The sequence below is a fragment of the Haemaphysalis longicornis genome, unplaced genomic scaffold (assembly GCF_048455015.1).
Source record: "Haemaphysalis longicornis isolate Haplotype H1 unplaced genomic scaffold, Haemaphysalis longicornis Haplotype H1 scaffold_3, whole genome shotgun sequence".
In the NCBI taxonomy this organism is placed as follows: Eukaryota; Metazoa; Arthropoda; class Arachnida; order Ixodida; family Ixodidae; genus Haemaphysalis; species Haemaphysalis longicornis.
In genome coordinates, this window is record NW_027526335.1 from 107,425,216 (window position 1) to 107,443,635 (window position 18,420).

At 50.8% G+C, this 18,420-nt stretch overlaps 1 protein-coding gene across 1 annotated transcript; it reads left to right on the top strand.

Annotated features, from left to right (window-relative positions):
• The first annotated feature begins 349 nt into the window (after window positions 1-349).
• LOC144173378 (E3 ubiquitin-protein ligase RNF19B-like) lies at window positions 350-15,477 on the top strand. Its single transcript, XM_077701836.1, has 5 exons — window positions 350-731; window positions 2,732-2,916; window positions 6,297-6,595; window positions 11,031-11,145; window positions 15,038-15,477. Exons 1-5 carry the CDS (start codon window positions 397-399, stop codon window positions 15,427-15,429), a joined length of 1,326 nt encoding a protein of 441 aa, XP_077557962.1. The 5' UTR covers window positions 350-396; the 3' UTR covers window positions 15,430-15,477.
• The last annotated feature ends 2,943 nt before the right edge of the window (window positions 15,478-18,420 follow it).

Genomic DNA, 18,420 nt, shown 5'->3' on the forward strand with positions numbered 1-18,420 from the left:
AAAACAAGGAAAACACTCATTTCTCGTGCATATCACCACGCCATTTCAAAATGAGCACCACCATTTCAGAGAATTTTGCCCCAGGTGCTGCTTCCCTACACGGCCGTCCCTGTAGCTTCGGTTAAGTTTCAATGATGCTACCATAACGATCCTCCGTTTAAGGGGAGAAAGGAAAAAAAAAAAAAACTCGGCAAGTGCGGCCGACTCACGATTTCAGGCCTAGGGCCATTTTCCGACGCACCACAATCACTACCACTATAAAAACAATTGAAAGGCTGTTACCGATGTCATGCTAAGCTAGAGTACCGCTGCTAGTGCCTCGTCAAACGCAACTCGCAGGGTTCTTGGGCGGACAGCACCGGCCCTTCGGCATCCTCTGCGGATGTCGTCGTCACTATGCAACAGAGCAGCTCATCGCACGCGGCCGACTCAAAGCACCCGCTCCTGGAGTGTCCGCTGTGTCTGGGCGAGGTTCCGGCGTGCGGCTTCTCTGTGCTGGAGCCGTGTCGGCACCTGGTGTGCACCGAGTGCCTGCGGCAGTACCTGCGCGAGGAGATATCCGGCAGTCGCGTGAACATCGCGTGCCCCGTCTGCTCATGGCTGCTGAGCCCGAACGAGATCCGCGGCGTGCTCCAGGACGAGCGCATGATGGCCAAGTACGAGGGGTTCGCGCTGCGCCGCGCGCTCATCACGGAGCCCGACGCCCGCTGGTGCCCCGCCCCGGACTGCGGGTAAGCAACGCCACTTGGGGCGTAAGCACAGCGTGGGCCACTGAGCAGCAGCCAGCGCATGGACCAAGGGCGCCGCCAGGGAAGTGTTTCTGTGCCAGAACACTCCCAGAGATGTTATGTGGTGAATTCCACGCCCTCCTCTTGGCTTTCTTCCGCCCATGCTCTTGGGGCGCAGCCTTTGTCACCCGTTCGTGGGCTGAGCTGCGTCGCCGGCGTCGTGACTGAGCGAACGATGGCTGGACCGACGAGTGAAAAAAAAACTGTGGTTGATTCCTCTGTCATAGGAATCGGTAAAACACGAAAGTGAAATGTGCAGCGAAATCTGCAGCTGAGCATGATTTGCGGGTGGGCGGCTGTCTTGTGGGTGTGCTTGGCGAGTGACGTTTTGCTTAGGCAAAGGTGTACTGGCGTGATTTCCATGACGGATATGACGTCAGATAAATCTTGGTGTATCCCGGTATAAAACACTTTCGTGTTAAAATATAAAACCCGAAAACGAACGACCCAAAGTATAACGTACTCTTTAGCACTAAAGGTTGCTTTCCCGCAAGAAGACGCTGTGTGCAGAGTTGCACCCTTCAGACCGCTTGTTCCGTTGTACTGGCGTCATTTCCGGGACGGATATGACGTCAATCCGTGACGGATATGACGTCAGTCAAATCTTGGTGTATCCAGAAATAAAACACTCTTGTGTTAAAAAGCGAACGATAAAAGAAAGCAAAGGAGGAGAGTGTCGCGATTTTGGGAGGGGAAGGCGTTTCGCCGTTGCACATGCGCAGGTGGTGTGCGTCGCGCATGCGCGCACTTGCGCGCGCCAGAGCAGTTAATGCAGCGTTACGCAGCGAAGCGCGCCCAAACAAGCGCGCCAGCTGTGCACGAGCCGGAGTGAGAGTGTTGCACACAGCTGTGGGAGAGAAGAACGGAGGAGGGATTCGGACGGACGCCGCGACGACGACGCAGGAGGGACATGCCTCAGAGCAAGAGATGCGTCGCATCTAAAAAAGATGAGATAAGAGAACGGGTGTACATTGTTTCACCGAATGAAGATTCCATTGTGCACTGACACTGTTTGCCAAACGCGTTGTGACTGGTTACTTTTCAGTTGGAACACGTGCCAATAGCGCACTGATACTATTTGCCAAATTGATTAATAAGGTTTAAGGTGCCGACGCTATACAGGTGACGAGGCGCGAGTAGAGGACTCCGATTAAATTTGACCTCCTGGGGATCTTTAACGTGCCCCGAAATCTCGAACACACGGGAGTTTTCGCTTTTCGCCTCTATCGGAAAAGCGGCCAGCGCGGCCGGGAATCGAACCCGCGTCCTTGGGCTCAGCGGCACAATGCCTTAGCCACTGAGCCACCGCTGCGCGTACAATTTGCCGCATATATCGTGATTGGTCAGAATAATTTTTTAGTTAGTACACGTGTCAATTTCACAGTTGCCCTGTGTACCAAATGCTTCATGATTGGCTAGAACCATTTTCAGTCAGCAGACATGCTCATTGCGCAGTGACATTGTCTGCCAAATTCATCGTGATTGGTTAGTCATTTTCAGTTAGCTCATTGGGCGCTGACGCTGTTTATAAATGTCGCTTGAATAGCCGGAGGTCTTTCCAAATGTCTTCAACCATGTTCGCGCGGTAGAGAGAGAGAGAGAGAGAGAGAGAGAGAGAGAGATAGAGAGAGAGAGAGAGAGAGAGAGAGAGAGAGAGAGAGAGAGAGAGAGAGAGAGAGAGAGAGAGAGAGAGAGAGAGAGAGAGAGAAATACTTTATTTATGGCCAGCAGGGAGTGGGAGGTCGGGATGCGCAGAGCCTCCACATCCCACCCACGTTCACGACGTCTTCGGGACTAGGCCCCGCCGGCGTCGGCGTGAGCGGTGCGCGAAAGGTACTCGGGAGTTCGTCCCTTCCCCCCCCCGTCTGCGACTCGCTCCGCTTCTGCCTGGCGAGGTATAATCAGTGCTTCCATCCCCCGTTGATATCGGCTCCTCGCGACAGGTACGCGGTGATAGCGAGCGGCTGCGCAAGCTGTCCCAAGCTGCACTGCGAGCGGCCCGGCTGCAACACGGACTTCTGCTACCACTGCAAGGAGGCGTGGCACCCGGGACGCTCGTGTGACCTCACCTGGGCCCAGCGTGCAGCCGAGGCGGGCTTGCACGACAGCTCGCAGCCGGACAGCCAGAGTGAGTGTTCGTCTGTCTTGTCGCCAGTGCGGGTTTGTTGATCGTGCAGCAAGGTACCATGACAAGGCATGGGACAAACACGTCTGTGCGCACAAAGGTGCGAAACATATGCCGTTTTCTTTAACTACTGCAGTAAAGCATTTATCGCGTATTGGGCAGGATAAGAGTTTGCGTAGTTAAAAATGTCTGTAGTGGAGACTTGTGGCGTAATTCGTTTTCAAGTCAGCTCATCAAAACGGGACTAAAAGCTTTTTTCCTCTCCAACCATAAGCGCGCGTATGTGGATAAACTGTGTGAGAGAAATAAACGACCTAACGTTGTTATGATTGATTGATTGAATGGTTTTTATTCAAGACAGCAAGCGCAATAGTAGGGCGCCCACCCCGTGAGAGGTGTCCTCTGTCCAGGATGCGTCGGAGATGACTCGCTCACGTTGCCCTCTCTACCAGAATGCGCTGGGTAGAGCGGTCGCGGGCATCACCCTTATACCTAAGCCAAACAAACCTCTCAACTTGGTCAACCTCCGTTCCATCTCCCTGGCCTCCTGCCATTGAAAACTCTTTGAACACCTCGTTTACAACCGTATCTCTGGATACCTAGAAGGTGATCACCACTTCCCCGGCACCATGTTTGGCTTCCGTCCCCGACTCACAACGCAAGGCATACTCTTAATGTTGTTGTAAGACTGCAAATAAAGCAACGCGAAACATATTCATATAAAATAAACTTTGCATCGAAATGAAAATCAGAGTACGTATGTGTTTACAATAGCGACCAAACCCGACGCACTTTGTTTCAAAGAAACGCTTTTGGATTGATCGTTACAGGCATTTCCACAAACGTACGCTCCCCCTTTGAAATATAGGTCTAGTTTGGCTTCAAAAACATGAAGCTATCAAAGCACCGGTACAAAAGTGGCGATAAGAAATCTTCGTGTTACGCGGCTCACTTACAAATATGCATAGCTGGGCTCGGGGAATAAAAATTTGACCTTCGCTCATATTTAATGACCTCATTTGTAATTCTCATCCGTGAGAACGTCGTCTTTTTGGATCTAGGCACTTTGGCGGTTTGTAACGCATTCAGTATTCTCCATTTCAGTAAGCACGATATCTCAATAGAAGTTGCTAAAGAAAGAATTCGACGTGAGCTGTAACAGCGCCCACACTAAAACACGGAAATGTAAATCTTGCACTGTTTACATTGAACACCACCGTCTGAACTGGTTCAATCGACTGTTCCCCTTCTCCGTCTATTCCGTACTATGGTAGGTGTAAGGTCCACTTATGAGATCAGCGGCCAGGCGCCCGGGCTGCACGTGAGAACCCGTCACTCTGTCTGGGGGCTCAACACTGTGGACTCTACGCCGCAGCCGTCGCCAACTCGTCACGGCGCGCACGGGAGACGGATTGTCTGGCCCACCGAATACCACGGGGATAATCCCCCATTGAGAACGCAGACGGCGCCGCCGGGTTCCGAGAATCGTTGACGTGACGCACAGAGGGGTGGAATTACGGGCGTCGAAGCGCGCGCCGCGCGAGACACCATTGTTAACGCGCCCCGGTCGGCACAGTGCACTGTAGCCGCCTTTCGATCTCACCCCGCGGGTACAGTGCCTAGAATATACTGGCTAGTGTGCCGACCGCGGCCTCCCGGGTGGCACCGCGAGCGATGAATGCCGGCGGCCGCCGCATGGAGCGCTGCCAGGCGAGAGGGTGCGGGCGGGGCTGTCCTTATCTGCACGCCTAGCAGCGATAACTTTTAAAATTGTCCGCACGCCTAGTGACCAAGTGCTTGGTTTCTATATTTTTTTTGCCTTGCGCTGTGTGTTGCAGTTTTGGACACTATAATTGCAACATACAGCACAAGGAAAAAAGGATAATAAAGTATAGAAACTGGCCACTTGGTCACTCGGCGCTGCAAGCGAGCTAGAAGAGTGCTAGGCGTTATCCGCGCGATGCGTGCGGATAGGGCGTGCAAATGCTTCGTTGCTATTCCGCAAGCCGCGTAGCATGCATCTGCGAAGATATTGTTTGGCCGGTAACCGCTTTTTACACAACGGCGCAATTATCATATTGTTGATGTGTGCCATACCTTTGCAATTTTCAGCTTATTTTAAAATTACACAAAGTACTTTTAGTGAACCACAGTGCGCGATTTGGCCATTTGGCGTGGCACGGATGCGCGCGCGCCTGCAGAACCGATGCAATACCAGACCGAAACTGCTGGGGAATGGCTCGAATGTGCAAGCACCCACACAGAACAATAAACGGCGAATCTTGGCGAAGAAAAATTACGTCCACAAGCACTTTAATCACGGACGCACCAGGCCACTTTACCGCTTTCCGAAGCGAAAAAAAAAACTATCGTCTGCTTAGGTAGCACCCTCCCGTCAAGCGGCGACATCTGGCGGCATCGGTGGGCTTTCATTGCAAACGGCGCCACCTTTCCCCATAGCGAAGCGCTCCGGTCGGCACAGTAGCCAGTGTATTCTAGGCACTGTACCGCGGGGTCGCGCGCACTTGCTCGTCCGTGAGCATGCCGTTGACCCAAAGATGGCGGCGCCTCATTGAATATTCCATAGCGCGCTGAGTGACAGCTGTCTACGTGAATTTGGGCACTCCTTTACGCGTGTACGAACGCTACAGTGGCGTTCCCGAGAGAGGGTGATCTCGAGGTGTTATAAGGCCGAACTTGGCCGTTAGAAATCGTTCTTCTCTGAGCGCTGAGCTGGGCAGTTCCCGGCGGGACAAGGAGTCTCGACCGTTAAAGCTAGGTTGGGATTTGTGAGCCCCCTAGGCTAGAGGTTAAGATCGCGTCGGAGGTTTAGGGTACAGCGCCGTACCGGGCAACTAGACGGATCTTGCGGCGAGCCAGAGTCTCGGCCGTCGTTTCTCGAGCGGTTTGTGTACGCTCCGAGAATAGGAGAGTTAGACGAAGTTGAGGAGCTCGAGTGATTTGTGCGCACTCGGAGCTAGCGTCTAGCTGAAGTTCGAAGTTTTTCCTTTTTACTACTCATGTACCCAGTTATCCTACTGTAAATAGCTGTATATAAACTTTCGTTTCACTTAATCAACCTCAACGCCTCGAGTTCGTCAATTCGACTGCCATCTCCAAGAACTTCAACACCATCGCCCTGCCAGCCTCCTGCGAAATCAACCGGAGCCCGGGCGATTGGGTTCCTGATCGACACCGGACTTCGGGGAAACGAACCACGACCATCTTTACTGTAGGTAAAAAAAGAAAAAGAAAAGCCCAACCCGTACTACATACGTATCACGGGTGCCTATTTAACAAATTATACAGAGTCGACGACCATACCGCAAGCGGCTGTCGAGAAGGCTTAGAAAACCATTGTCGCTGATCATCGACACACGCAGATGACGGCCCGAAACAGTGCCCGCGCTGCAAGACGTTCATCACTAAGGCGAACGACGGATCGTGCGACCTGGTGACATGCTGGCTGTGTGACGCCAAGTTCTGCTGGCAATGCCTGAAGGAGGTGACCTACCTGCACTTCCTCAGCGCGCCAGAGTGCACCTTCAAGAGCAGGAGGCGCTGGACGCTGAGGCAGCGGCTCCTGTGGCAGTTTCTGGGGGCCCCGGTGTTCATCGTCATCACGGCGGCGCTCCTAGTGCCGGTGTTCATCATCGCCATCCCAATCTCGGTTGGCCGGGATGTAAGTTCGTTTGTTACCTCTACGGCATCCTTTGACAGCTGAGTGCCGTAAATAACAGATGGAACTTGACGAGCCGTATAGGGCAGGCTCCGAAGCCTCCCGGCCTTGAACACTACTGTAGATGACTTTACGTTGGGTATTAACATTCACATTCTGCGAGTTTTACTGGCGTGGACACAACGATCTACCGTTGTCTGGTATTAACGGCTGGGAGCTTAATGATCCAAACTTCATTGTGCGAGAGTGGAGTCCTATGCGGATTCTTGCAATACTGTTCAACATGAACTGCATGAGTTGGTAACGGCCTTTTACACATCGTGAGTGAAAGTTGATGGGAATTTTATCCTGTTGACTGCGTTAGGAATGATGTAGACTGCTAATAATCTTCCTGGAATTATATATTAGGCTCGTATGAAGTTACACTGTAGTTGGATCAGTTGTCTAGGCAGTGTGACGAGGCCACAATCCTTTTTTACCCGCCAGTAGCATGGAATACAGTATTAAAGGAACATGATACACAAAAAAAACATACCTAATTAGAGATAAATGCGCAGGTTGTGCAACTGAACATTTTGGAACACATTGCACGTAATTCAAACAGTGCACATTTACGCTCAGTGTCACCTGCAACGGTCATTAGCCTTCAGGCGATAATGTCTCTTGCCGTAAACGTTGCTACAAGGTACAGCATAGCCCACTTAAAGCGAACCCGGTTTTAACGAAATCCCAGCTACAAAGAACTAATCGTCGTTTCAGGGGACCATTTTCACACATATATTTTATGTTCAGATATAGCGAAAAACGGATATAACGAACTGATTTTCGTTTCCCGACGACTTCGTTATAAGCGGGCTGGACAGTATATGCATTAGGAGCTATGCACCAAGTGTGCGCTTGATTTTGACTTCCCGGCACCAAACAAAAACGTATAAAGCTAAGAATACTATTGAGAGGTGTATCATACTGAGTGAGACTGTGATTTTAAACTCATCCCATCCTAATAAACAAATCGGTAACTATTTAGGAGTTAGGAAAACGTTTATTGCAGGTATTCTTTCCAGGATTCAAACCAGGTGGAGGCAGCATCCAATCCTTAGAGGTAGTAACGGTACTGTGTTGTTATTAACGTAATAATGATTTATGAGAATAATTACGAACGCTTTACGACTGTGCGCTGCCTCAGCCAAGATGGCACCGACATCGTGCAGAGCACAGCGGTGTTACGGAGCTTCAAAATTTTGAATTTTGTCATATTTCGGGTTATATGCACATAACTAACGTTACTTTGTAATAATTTATTGTAATGACAGAACTGCAAGTGTGAATAATCACATGGCGTTCTTGTAATCGTATGATTCGTTGGCACACCACTCCGCCACAGCAGAGATTTGGGAGAAAGCAGCAAAGTGAGCGGCCGTGAAAAGGGAAAGGGAACAAAAGAAAAGCCTTCTTGGCTGAGGAAATTGGTCAAGGAGAATGGAGTTACTGACCACCGGTGGTGGTGCGCAAAGGGGCTGCAGGCCCGCCCCTCCTGGACGCCTTCTTCTTGAGTTAGGTTGGCGATCCCATGGTGATTGTAAGCCGGTGCCTTTTGGCGACACCTTCACCTTCTTGACCAGGCGTACCCGTACGTGCGGGTTGGGGCTGCGAAGCCAGTCGTCCCACCTTTCAGAACGGCTTTCGGGGAAAGTGTGCGTGACGTTGGATAACAAACATCGGCACTTCAGTAAGCAAATGAAAACAACTGCTTTAATAAGATTAGGCGCTGCGCGTACAAAATACACGTCACGTTCTTTCTGCAACTGGGCCTCCGTCGTTCACTTCCCTCGCTCTCGGCCACAGCTCTGAGTCCAATCGCCGCCGGGCGACGGGCACTCGCTCTGTCTAGGTCATGAGGCCCAATCTGCGGGCCGCGGGCGATGTGTAGGGTTAAGGCTTCGGGCCATGCTCTCTGAGGGTAGGGAGGCCCCGATATGGGGGCCGCGTTCGATGTCTTGGGCATCGAAATTTAGGTCCTTATACTCAATGCTGTCTGGCGCTTCGTCCGCGACAGAAAGGGCTTTGTGGGCCTGCCCAGAGGATGTAGGCAGACCGCCTGTGCGATGGGCAGCAGCCGGTTAGCCGGCTCTCTGCCACCACCTAAATGAGGCCTCGCAAGCGACCTCCACACACAGAAAAGTAGTTGCTGGAGAATGAACAGTGTTGGTGCACTACCCTATCTCAACATTTATAACGATCTATGCGTTATAGATCCTGACCGGAACAGTTGATATATTCTCTGTTTCTGTTTCTAATATATTCTAAATAATTCATCAAAGAGTTCTTGGTTCAATCCATTCCATTCTTTACCCAAGCCTTCCTTCCGCGCGCGCTGGTTTGAGTGGTTGTAGGGGGGGGGGGGTGTAACATCTTTATTTGCCTGCTTTTCGGCTGCAGGAGCTATCCCCCTCTTAGGAGGGGGCAACTACCCGCGCTTGCTGGCGTTGGACCGCCCTCAGCGCAAACTGCGCGGCGGCCCATTGTGAGTCCAGATCTCTTTCGCCCACCGCACGGGCGAGGTGAGGCGGGAGCGCCTCGGATGAGTCAGGGTTCACGTCGCAGTTCCACATCATGTGGGCTAGGGTGGCCCTCGCGGCCCCGCACACCGCACACACATCGGTTTCGTAGAGCTCCGGGCTCGCGTGTACGGCCCACACGGGAGCCGACGAAGACGCTCGGCAGCAGGGGCACGCCGCAGGGAGCGGGGATCTCGCCGACGCTGTTCAACCTCGTTATGATCGGGGTGGCCGAACGCCTCGGCTCCCTCCCAAGGGTACGACACACCATATACGCCGATGACGTCACCATCTGGACCACGGGCGGCAGCGACGGCGAGATCGAGGAATCGCTCCAGCAGGCCGTCGAAGCGGTCGAAGAACAACTTCAAGGAACAGGCCTCCAATGCTCCCCGGCCAAGTCGGAGCTGCTGCTGCTGCGGCCGCCTCGAAGTAACAAGACCGACAACGACGAGCCGAACATCAACGTGCGCACGAGCGACGGTATCACCATTCCCAAGGTCGACACCCTGCGCGTCTTGGGACTGCACATCGAGAGCACGCGCCGTAACGGTTACACGATACAACAGCTCCAAACCAAGGTACACAGGGCGATGGGGCTCATCAAGAAGATATCCACCAAGTACGCCGGCATGCGCGAGCGCAACACACTCAAACTGACACAATCCTTCGCCGTCAGTCACCTGGCCTACGTCGCCGCCTTCCACACCTGGAACGCCGCCGAGCGTAACAAGCTGAACGCTCTCATACGCAAGGCACACAAGGTCGCGCTAGGTCTATACACGCACACTAACACGGAAAGGATGTTAGAGCTAGGAATACATAACACTATAGAAGAGATCGCAGAAGCGCAGCAAACAGCGCAGACGGCTCGCCTCGAGCAAACGCGCACGGGCAGGGCGATCCTAGAACGATTAGGACACAGGCCGCGGCTGTAGGAGGGTAGGGACCGGCTGCCGCTTCCGCGGGTCCTGCTCGAGAAACTGCAGGTCCCACCGCTCCCGCAGCACATGGACCCACAAGAGAACAAGGAACGACGGCTGGCCAGAGCCCGAGCGCTCACCGGCACGTACTCCAACGACACCGGCGCCGTTTACGTGGACGTGGCCCGATACCCGGGCCGACGACACGCGTACGTGGCCGCAGCAGTCAGAGCAACGACGGGCGAGCTCGTCACGGCCGGCAGCGTGCGGGCCAGGTCGGCGGAGCAGGCGGAGGAGTTGGCCATCGCGCTGGCCCTCTCGATCCCAGAATGCACGACAGTACTGAGCGACTCCCGAGCGGCAGTCACCAACTTTGCAAGAAATCAAGTGTGCGCGAGTGCGGTGAGGGCGTGCGGGGCCCCAGACCCAATGCGCGCGCCGATAACGGTACGGTGGTTCCCGGCCCACATGGGCGCAGTGGGACCCGAGCCCAACCGGAACGAGGACGCGGACAGGGCGGCGAAAGCGCTGACAGGACGCCCAGCCGACCCGCGACCCGCTGTGCCTCGAACGACCGAAACCGGCAACGACGGAATCGATGACGACGACGATACGGAGGCGGAGGAGCCCGCCCCGGTGACCACGTACGGAGGGGTCCTGGAGTGGTACCGGGAGCGTCGCAGACGCTACCCGGGGCCGCACCCCGACCTCACCAGGCAGGAGGCGGTGCTCCTCCGCCAACTGCAAGTGAGAGCAACGTGGAGTGGTTGTAGGACACCAGTAGTTTATCGATTAACCGTGCCAATTAACCGTGCCGAGGTATTCTATTTTTACGCGAGACTCGGACTTCCAGTTATGTCGTACACTTTATCTGGGACAGCACTGCGTTGGTACATTGTTGAAATGAATTGAAGGACCCACCGACTTTTTACTTCATTTTTGCTTCCACGATTGCAGTTACACTCCAGTTATGACCGGCCAGGAGTGGGTCGCCTAAAGAGGGGCGTTATCGTCGCGAGTGGTGTGCTCGGCTCCCTCTTCATTGCTCCCCTCATCGCGGCCATCATCGTGGGTACGTGATGGCAAATCCTGTAAAACGGTTTGCTTAAGCGAGGAGACAAGTTTTATTGCAATAGAGCAAAAGTTTGCTTCCTGAGGTGGTGGGGCCCGAGTCCAAAACACCACAGTCTTAACTGAGTCTTGGGTCGAGTCTCGGTGATCAGCACAACCTAGTCGTTCAAGGCCGAGCTGGCCAGCGCGGTGTTCAAGGGATCGAATGGGAATTGGAGGGAGGGACTTGATATTTCGCCAGACGCATGTGATGTGGTAAAGGGATCAGAATTCATCGGGACAGTGAGGGCATTTGTTTGAGGAGAGTTTGCCAGGGTAAATGGCGTGCAATAGGCATATGTGCGAGTGTGTGTTAGTCTGCAGACGTCACCGGAATAATTCTTCTTCACTGAGTTTTTCCGCCAACTCCTACATTATGGTGGTCAGGTCCTTTTCTGATGAGGGAGTGCTGCTTGTGTAACAAAATAGCCTTCCCAGAATGGTTAAACCTATCTGGTTTAGCCTCTCGGGTATCCGGGATGATTGTAACTTCAGGAGTAGGCAGCACTCCATACCTGCGTCGGTTGTGCTCATAGAGCCAGACGAATAGCGAAGAAAGAGTAGAGAGAGGGAGAAAGGGAGACCGAGGGAGAGAGAGAAGCATCTCGCGGATGCCGTTGCCCCGTACATGACAGCAAGTCTGCGCCAGCGTTCGTTCGATTATCTTTTTATACGTGTGGTTCATACTTACCTAGGAGAGATCTGCTGACGTCTGGCGGTTGAAAAAAAGGCACTGTTATGCGAAATGTATCCTAAGCAAGCGATTCACAGGCATCCCACGTATGACGTTGCCGCACCACAGACAGCGTGCTCTGGGGCGCGCAGCCAACAACAAAATAAATAAATGTGAAAACACTGGTAGCTTCCGGAGTGAGAGATGTATATATGCACGTGTTATAGGATTTCGCGGTACTACATGTAGTGGGATGGGTTGCCGGACGTCTTGGCCTGGAGGCGCTCGGTGGGTATAAACTAGAGCGACGGCATCTAATTTCTTATTTCATCCTCAACCATTGTGCCCCGGCGTTACGTACACCTCCCGATTGTGGTATGATGTGACTGGCTTGCTTAATTAATATCCACGCTTGTGTGACGCTTACAACCGAAATCTTTTCGGCACAAACTGAAAACGAAGTCAGGAGTGGCAAATTGCGGCTAACGACGGAAGAGTTGCGTTGCGTGATTTCTATGCTCGGAGAAGGTATATGTTTGACGACGACAGAAGTTAAACTGCTATTTTCTTGTTACATGGTCTGTTTCACGAGCTTTATAGCGTTGGGAAAGATGCGGTGGGATTCAGCTTGCAGGGAGAACGCGCGAGGGGGCAGCAGCTAAAAAAGCCAGCAGATGCACTGTCTTGCGCAAAAACCATGTCCATGGCTTTTACCAACACCGAATAAATGAGAAGGCCTTCTTACACAATGGCAAACGCCGTGCTAGTATCTGGTATAAACATGCCATTAGTAGGCTATAAATAGTACAAATGCCGGTTCTTCCATCGGCGTTAGCGGCCACTATACGGCATATCTTTCATAAGCAAAGTGCCCAAAAGTTCGGTATTGTATGCAAAGAGCACTACAATTTCTTTTGATAATCTTCTCTAGTGTGCGTGCCGGTTACTTCACTGATGAAAAATAACTCTCGCCTTGAAAATGATACAAAGATAGTTTTCATGAAATCGCAACTAATTCGAGAAAATAGTATCTGAACCGGATAGAAATACTACTTCAGTTCAAGGTGCGGTGTTCTGCTAATAAACGTGGTCACCTTGTCAAATTGCACGCTAAATTGACGAGTGAAGAGCTCCGTCGGCACATAAAAAAGCCACATTTGACCAGGAGTGCCGGCGGTGAGCGCTCACTGTCCAGAGCCCGCATGGAGAGTGCGCCACGAGGATGAGTTTGTTTCTTAGATGGGCCGCTTGAGCACGTGCACGCTGAGAGAGAGAGAGAGAGAGAGAGAGAGAGAGAGAGAGAGAGAGAGAGAGAGAGAGAGAGAGAGAGAGAGAGAGAGAGAGAGAGAGAGAGAGAGAGAGAGAGAGAGAGAGAGAGAGAGAGAGGCACTTTATTAAAGAAGACCTCTAAGCGAGGGAGGTGACCGGCAGCCGGAACTGTGCGGCGGCCTTCGTTGCAAGCAGTAGGGTAACTGGAGCGCGAAATGCTGTTTGTTGTGATAGTCAGTACGGTGCACGAAGGTAGGATGTGTGAGGTGGAAGAACCCTTTAAGAGTGTTGGTCGATTACGAGCTCAAACAAAAATGGGTGGTGTTTAACACTCCTAAACCTATACAGTCGCACCTCATTATAACGAACACTGATATAGCGCATTATCGGCTATAGCGAACTTACTGCGTTTATGTGTGCACTGTGATTCTTCTGTGAATTTTAGACCTATGCTTTGTATAATACATAGGAAATGTAGAAATGACTTTGCTTTGTGCTATTTCTCTATTACGATTGTGCTATTATGCTTAAATTTGTGAAAAGACGTATTATTATGTACGCTGTAAATCGGGTGGCTGAGGCCCCTGTCAGGCCACGTCCGCCTTTAGTCTCAGCCTCCCCTTGGTTTTGCCAAGAAATAAAAATCAAATACTCGAAATACTCAAATATGAACTTCAGTCGGTCACGCTTTATTTCCGTTGAACCTAATCTTTTTTACAACGAAACCGAAACCGCCAGAGCTGCACGCGATATCGGCTATAGCGAAGAAATATTTGGTGCGCAGGAGGTTCGAAACTCGAAAAATAGCTTAAAAAAGTCGTTCACAAAATTAGAAGATAACAGATTGTAAAACTAGAAAAGTAGAAAAAGCCGTTTCGTTCGTGGACACTGTGGAAAACTTCATCACGCAGTGCTGAAAAGCCACCAGGCGAATATCCCACCCTTCTTCAAATAAACAAGAACGTAGGCCTGTTTTGTTCGAAGAGCGTTGTTCTGTTGTAATTTCTCTTGCCATGTCCAGGTCCATTTCGTTTGATATGCCACAAGGAGGCAGGCATGGATTACCTAGTTTATAACGAGTTCGAAGACTAGAATAATGCGTTTTTGTACATAGGATTTCTGCGTGAGCCATATGGCTGCTTTGTTAGAGCCGATTTTTGCCTCTACTGTTCCAACAAATATCGGATATAACGAACTAAATTACTACTGCCCCGATATTACTTCATTATAACGAGGTTTGACTGTAGTTATAAGAAGCGAAAGGTCTGTGTGACTTGCTTTTGCAAAGAGAATGCGCACAGTGTCTTACAAAAGTTAGCTTACACCTGTCACACTTGCGTTCTGGCGGTGGCGCGCTATCCGTGGCGAGTCTAAGCGACCAAGCGCTGGCAAAGCAGCCGTTAAACCCTCGTCTCGTCACGTGGTACAGTGGCGACAGGCTCTGAGCGAGGGCAGCGGCGACGTTTCTCTGCGGCCGATCACGTTGCATGACGTTACACCTACCACGGTTGCGTTCCGGCGACTCAAGGTTATTGCGACGCGATGAATGACCTTGCGAAAGATGGTGTAATAGCGCTTTCGCTCTATTAATGTGTTAACGGCCACTAGTGTTCATGCAGTGTCAAATATTGATAACTTTGTGCGTCAAAATATGTATAATACGTTTATGTTTTGTTGTTACAACGTTACTGTCTTAAATTTATGCTTTTTCTGTAATTACGTGTTCAAACGCTCCCCGTACTCTATGCTCTGCGATGGGGCCTGTAAAGTTTCTATAAATAAATAAATAATGGTTGAACGAGTGAGTGCATAAGTGGGGAGTGTTAGATGAGGTGGCCGCTCTTAATGAGGACCACGGTTTTCGGTCCTCCATATATTTCACGAATGCGACCAAGTTGCCTTTCACATGCAGGGATCGGGGTTCCCGTCCTTCTGGTTTACTCGTGCATAGTGGTGCCAGTCTCGCTGTTACGCTCGAACGCCAAGGATACCACAGAGGCCTCCCCGACGGCCCGCCCAATCGCCGAATCTGCCGAGAAGGCAGAGAAGACCCGGGAACAGATCGAAGGCGGGAGCACCACTTCACGTGCTGTCGACGGGCCTCTCAAAGCTGAAAGCGGGGGCGTGCAGTCGCCTTCCAAGATGTCGCCGTCGGGCAGCGTGAGCGGGTCGGTCTACCTGGACCTTCCAGACAGCAGTGCCAGGTTTCGGCTTCCCTTGCGGGGTTCTCCGGCCCGGCTGCACGTACTGAGGCGTTCGCACACCGAGAGCATCGTCTCGGCCGATGTCGTAATGCACCGGTGAGCTGCTTTGAGACAAAATTTGCGGCTGTTTGGAGGGAGCTAACCGACGTTAGTAGGGAAAAGGAAAAAAGAGAGCTGTAGCACCGGGATAGCATGCCTTACACCCTTAGAAGCGCTTATTTGGATGCGTGGTCTAAGTACTAAGTAGGGTGGACTTGAAGCCCCTGGTGCGGTAGTGATAACCGCGGAGTGACATTATATCCACGTCCGAGTTCTCTGGGTGCGCAACCCCGCGGCCGGGTCACAGCCTCTTCGAGTTATCGTCACGTTGAGCACCAAATGAACTACGTTAACACCTAGGTTATTCAGACCCAGAAAGGGCAGAATGCCGTCTTAATACATGGCTACAAGTATGTCACGACAACATGTATGACAACATTATTCATTAAATTGATAATTTCAAGACACAAACTTATATAGGAAGAAAACATTTACCGCTGCACGATCCAGAAATTTCGGTTAAAGTACTTGTTTCTTTAGTTTTCTGCTCCCGTCTTTACGTATCGTTTCATATGCCGCGCTAAAAATTACAAAGAAAAAAAGAAACAAATAGAATACCGTGGGCTTAGATTTTCGGCGCGGGGCTATCGGCACGGGGCAAATGAAACAGGGCTTCCGGCATGGGACAAATGACAGGGGGTTTTGAAATCGTGTAGCGCAGCCGCGAAAACAGTTGCAGGCTTTCATTGTTTTTCTAGGAAGGCCGGGATGACGTGTACTATGCGCGCAACGGGCGGAGACGCATGTGGCCGACAGAGGTATTTTCCGCCAGGGAAGCGCTGCCAGCGCCCTCTTTAGGAGCCCGAGCCGCACCTGTGTTGTCCTCATGGGAAAAGAGGACGATAATTTGGTGTTGGTGTATTGGAGGAGTCACTACGAAGCGTGCGGGGTGCGGCTGCGTCCTGGACGGTATAGAGTTACGCTAGTTACGAGGTCATTCGTGGGGTCAGAGTTGTGAATAAAGAGAGGCGCGCCGTGCTGTCTGAAGAAGTTGTGCGGTTGCTCCCAAAACGCCCCTTACACAGCTGTTTCTAAGCGTTCCTGGGAAAATCACCTAATTTCGCCATAGAGCACAACCCGCTCAATACTTGCTTACCAGCCGTGAGGTCTAACAAGTCCAGACCACGCTGCACACGCTATGTTTTGTAGTTCATGGGCCGGCAGTATTCCGAAATACTGCAAGTGATTTATGCTCTATTTTGGAATAAATGTCAGTCAGTACACTTGTCATTTAGGTATCAGAAGCCTAGTTGAACGCATTTTAAAATGATGCATTGCCGCATTAATTGGTCCTGTGTTTAAACGCCGCCTTGTCATGGTATGTTTGCAACCTTCAATAGCTGCCGAATACGCTATAGGAAACATATATAGCACTTGTTTCCTTACAGAAGCGTGGAAAATCGCATTTTTTTTTTGCGGGGAAGAAACTCGCAGGCCTTAAGAGATGTAGTATTTTAATTGCGGGATCCACAAAAAAAAAAATGTCTTACCACATTTCGCAGCGAGCAGCAGCTCCCTTCTGACGGAGGGTTGGTTACATCGGGCAACAAACCTGCTCCAGTCGGAATAGGCACCACCAGTGGCGCGGAAGATGCATTCAACAACGACGCCAGTTCAGACGACCTGCAGGAGGTCGTCATTTCCGACGCCAAGACTGGCAATTCGTAGCCCCTGCCTTTGCGCAAGTTTGGGTGAACGGAAATATTTTATACAAGGCCGTTTCGCATCATGGAGTGAAAAAAAAAAAAAAAGTGAAGACGTAATATGTGCTGCAAACTGCAAAAAAATAAAGACGAGAAGAACACATGAATCGACTGCTTTATTTATTTATTTATTTATTTATTTATTTATTTATTTATTTGCAGGGTACTGCCAGCTTCATTAAAGAAGGTAGGAGCGGACAAACATAATCGATACAAAAACAGGGAAACAGGAGTAGTTTTAGACCACGGCGGGAAATAACGCGCATACAACACACAAAGCAACACGTTTGGTTCGCGTGGCAAAATAAAACAGCAATAAAGAACGCAAGAACGGAAACTTCAAAGGCGACAACTTTGTCGCTCGGCATAACATGAAATGAATACTCAGATCACACAGGGAAGCAAACAAGTGGAAAACGCAAATCCAAATCATTTCAAATGAACCACTGAACAAGAAAAGCCTTTAACCAGGCGCAGCCAAACACTACAAGGATACAGGGGGAATGTCGCACTGCGTGTGGTCGTTGATTGCGGACATAAATGATTGTACATTATCGCGTTCTACACTTTCCGCAGGCAGTCTATTCCATCCGCGGATGGTACGCGGGTAGAATGAATGTTTAAAAGACTCCGTTCGGCAAGAGAATTCCCTAATCTTTTTTGAATGTTGCGCACGCGTGAATCGCCGAGTAACATGTTCAATTTACTCGTTTTTACTTGCCTGTAGTTTGCCATGGTACAACAAATACATGTACTTCTGCCGCTCACGATATCGCGCTGAGTTGAAGACTGTCTAAGTTATCGCTTCGCAAAAGGGTACTAGGCGATGTTTTCCAGCTGTAACTGTTATGAATAAATCGCGCTGCTTTACGTTGGACATTTTCAAGTTTGGTGATGCTAAGTTTCGTATACGAGTCCCAAACGACAGAAGCGTACTCGAGGACCGGTCTGATGTACGTTTTGTAGGTCATCAATTTTATTTCACCTGTTGACCTTCTCAACGACCGCCTTGGGTATCCTAACTTCCGCATGGCCTTCTTCTGGACGTACATGACATGCTCGTTCCAGCTCAGGATGGAAGTAATTATGGCAGCCAGACATTCATAACTTGCGACAGACGATAGTGGAGAGCCGTAATGGAATAAAAAAAAGGCAAAGGGTGGCGCTTTCTCGTTAATGTCATCGCTATAGTTTTTTTTCTGCGTTAACCTTCATTTGCCAGGATTTACACCATAAATACATTTTTGCTAATGACGAATTTAGTTTGAACTGGTCCTCGAGGCTAGTTA

Coding starts and splice junctions, on each gene's coding strand:
- LOC144173378 (XM_077701836.1), top strand. CDS start 397: ATGCAACAGAGCAGCTCATCGCACGCGGCCGACTCAAAGCACCCGCTC. Junction 2,917..6,296: donor CTCGCAGCCGGACAGCCAGA/GTGAGTGTTCGT, acceptor CGACACACGCAG/ATGACGGCCCGAAACAGTGC. Junction 11,146..15,037: donor CATCGCGGCCATCATCGTGG/GTACGTGATGGC, acceptor TTTCACATGCAG/GGATCGGGGTTCCCGTCCTT.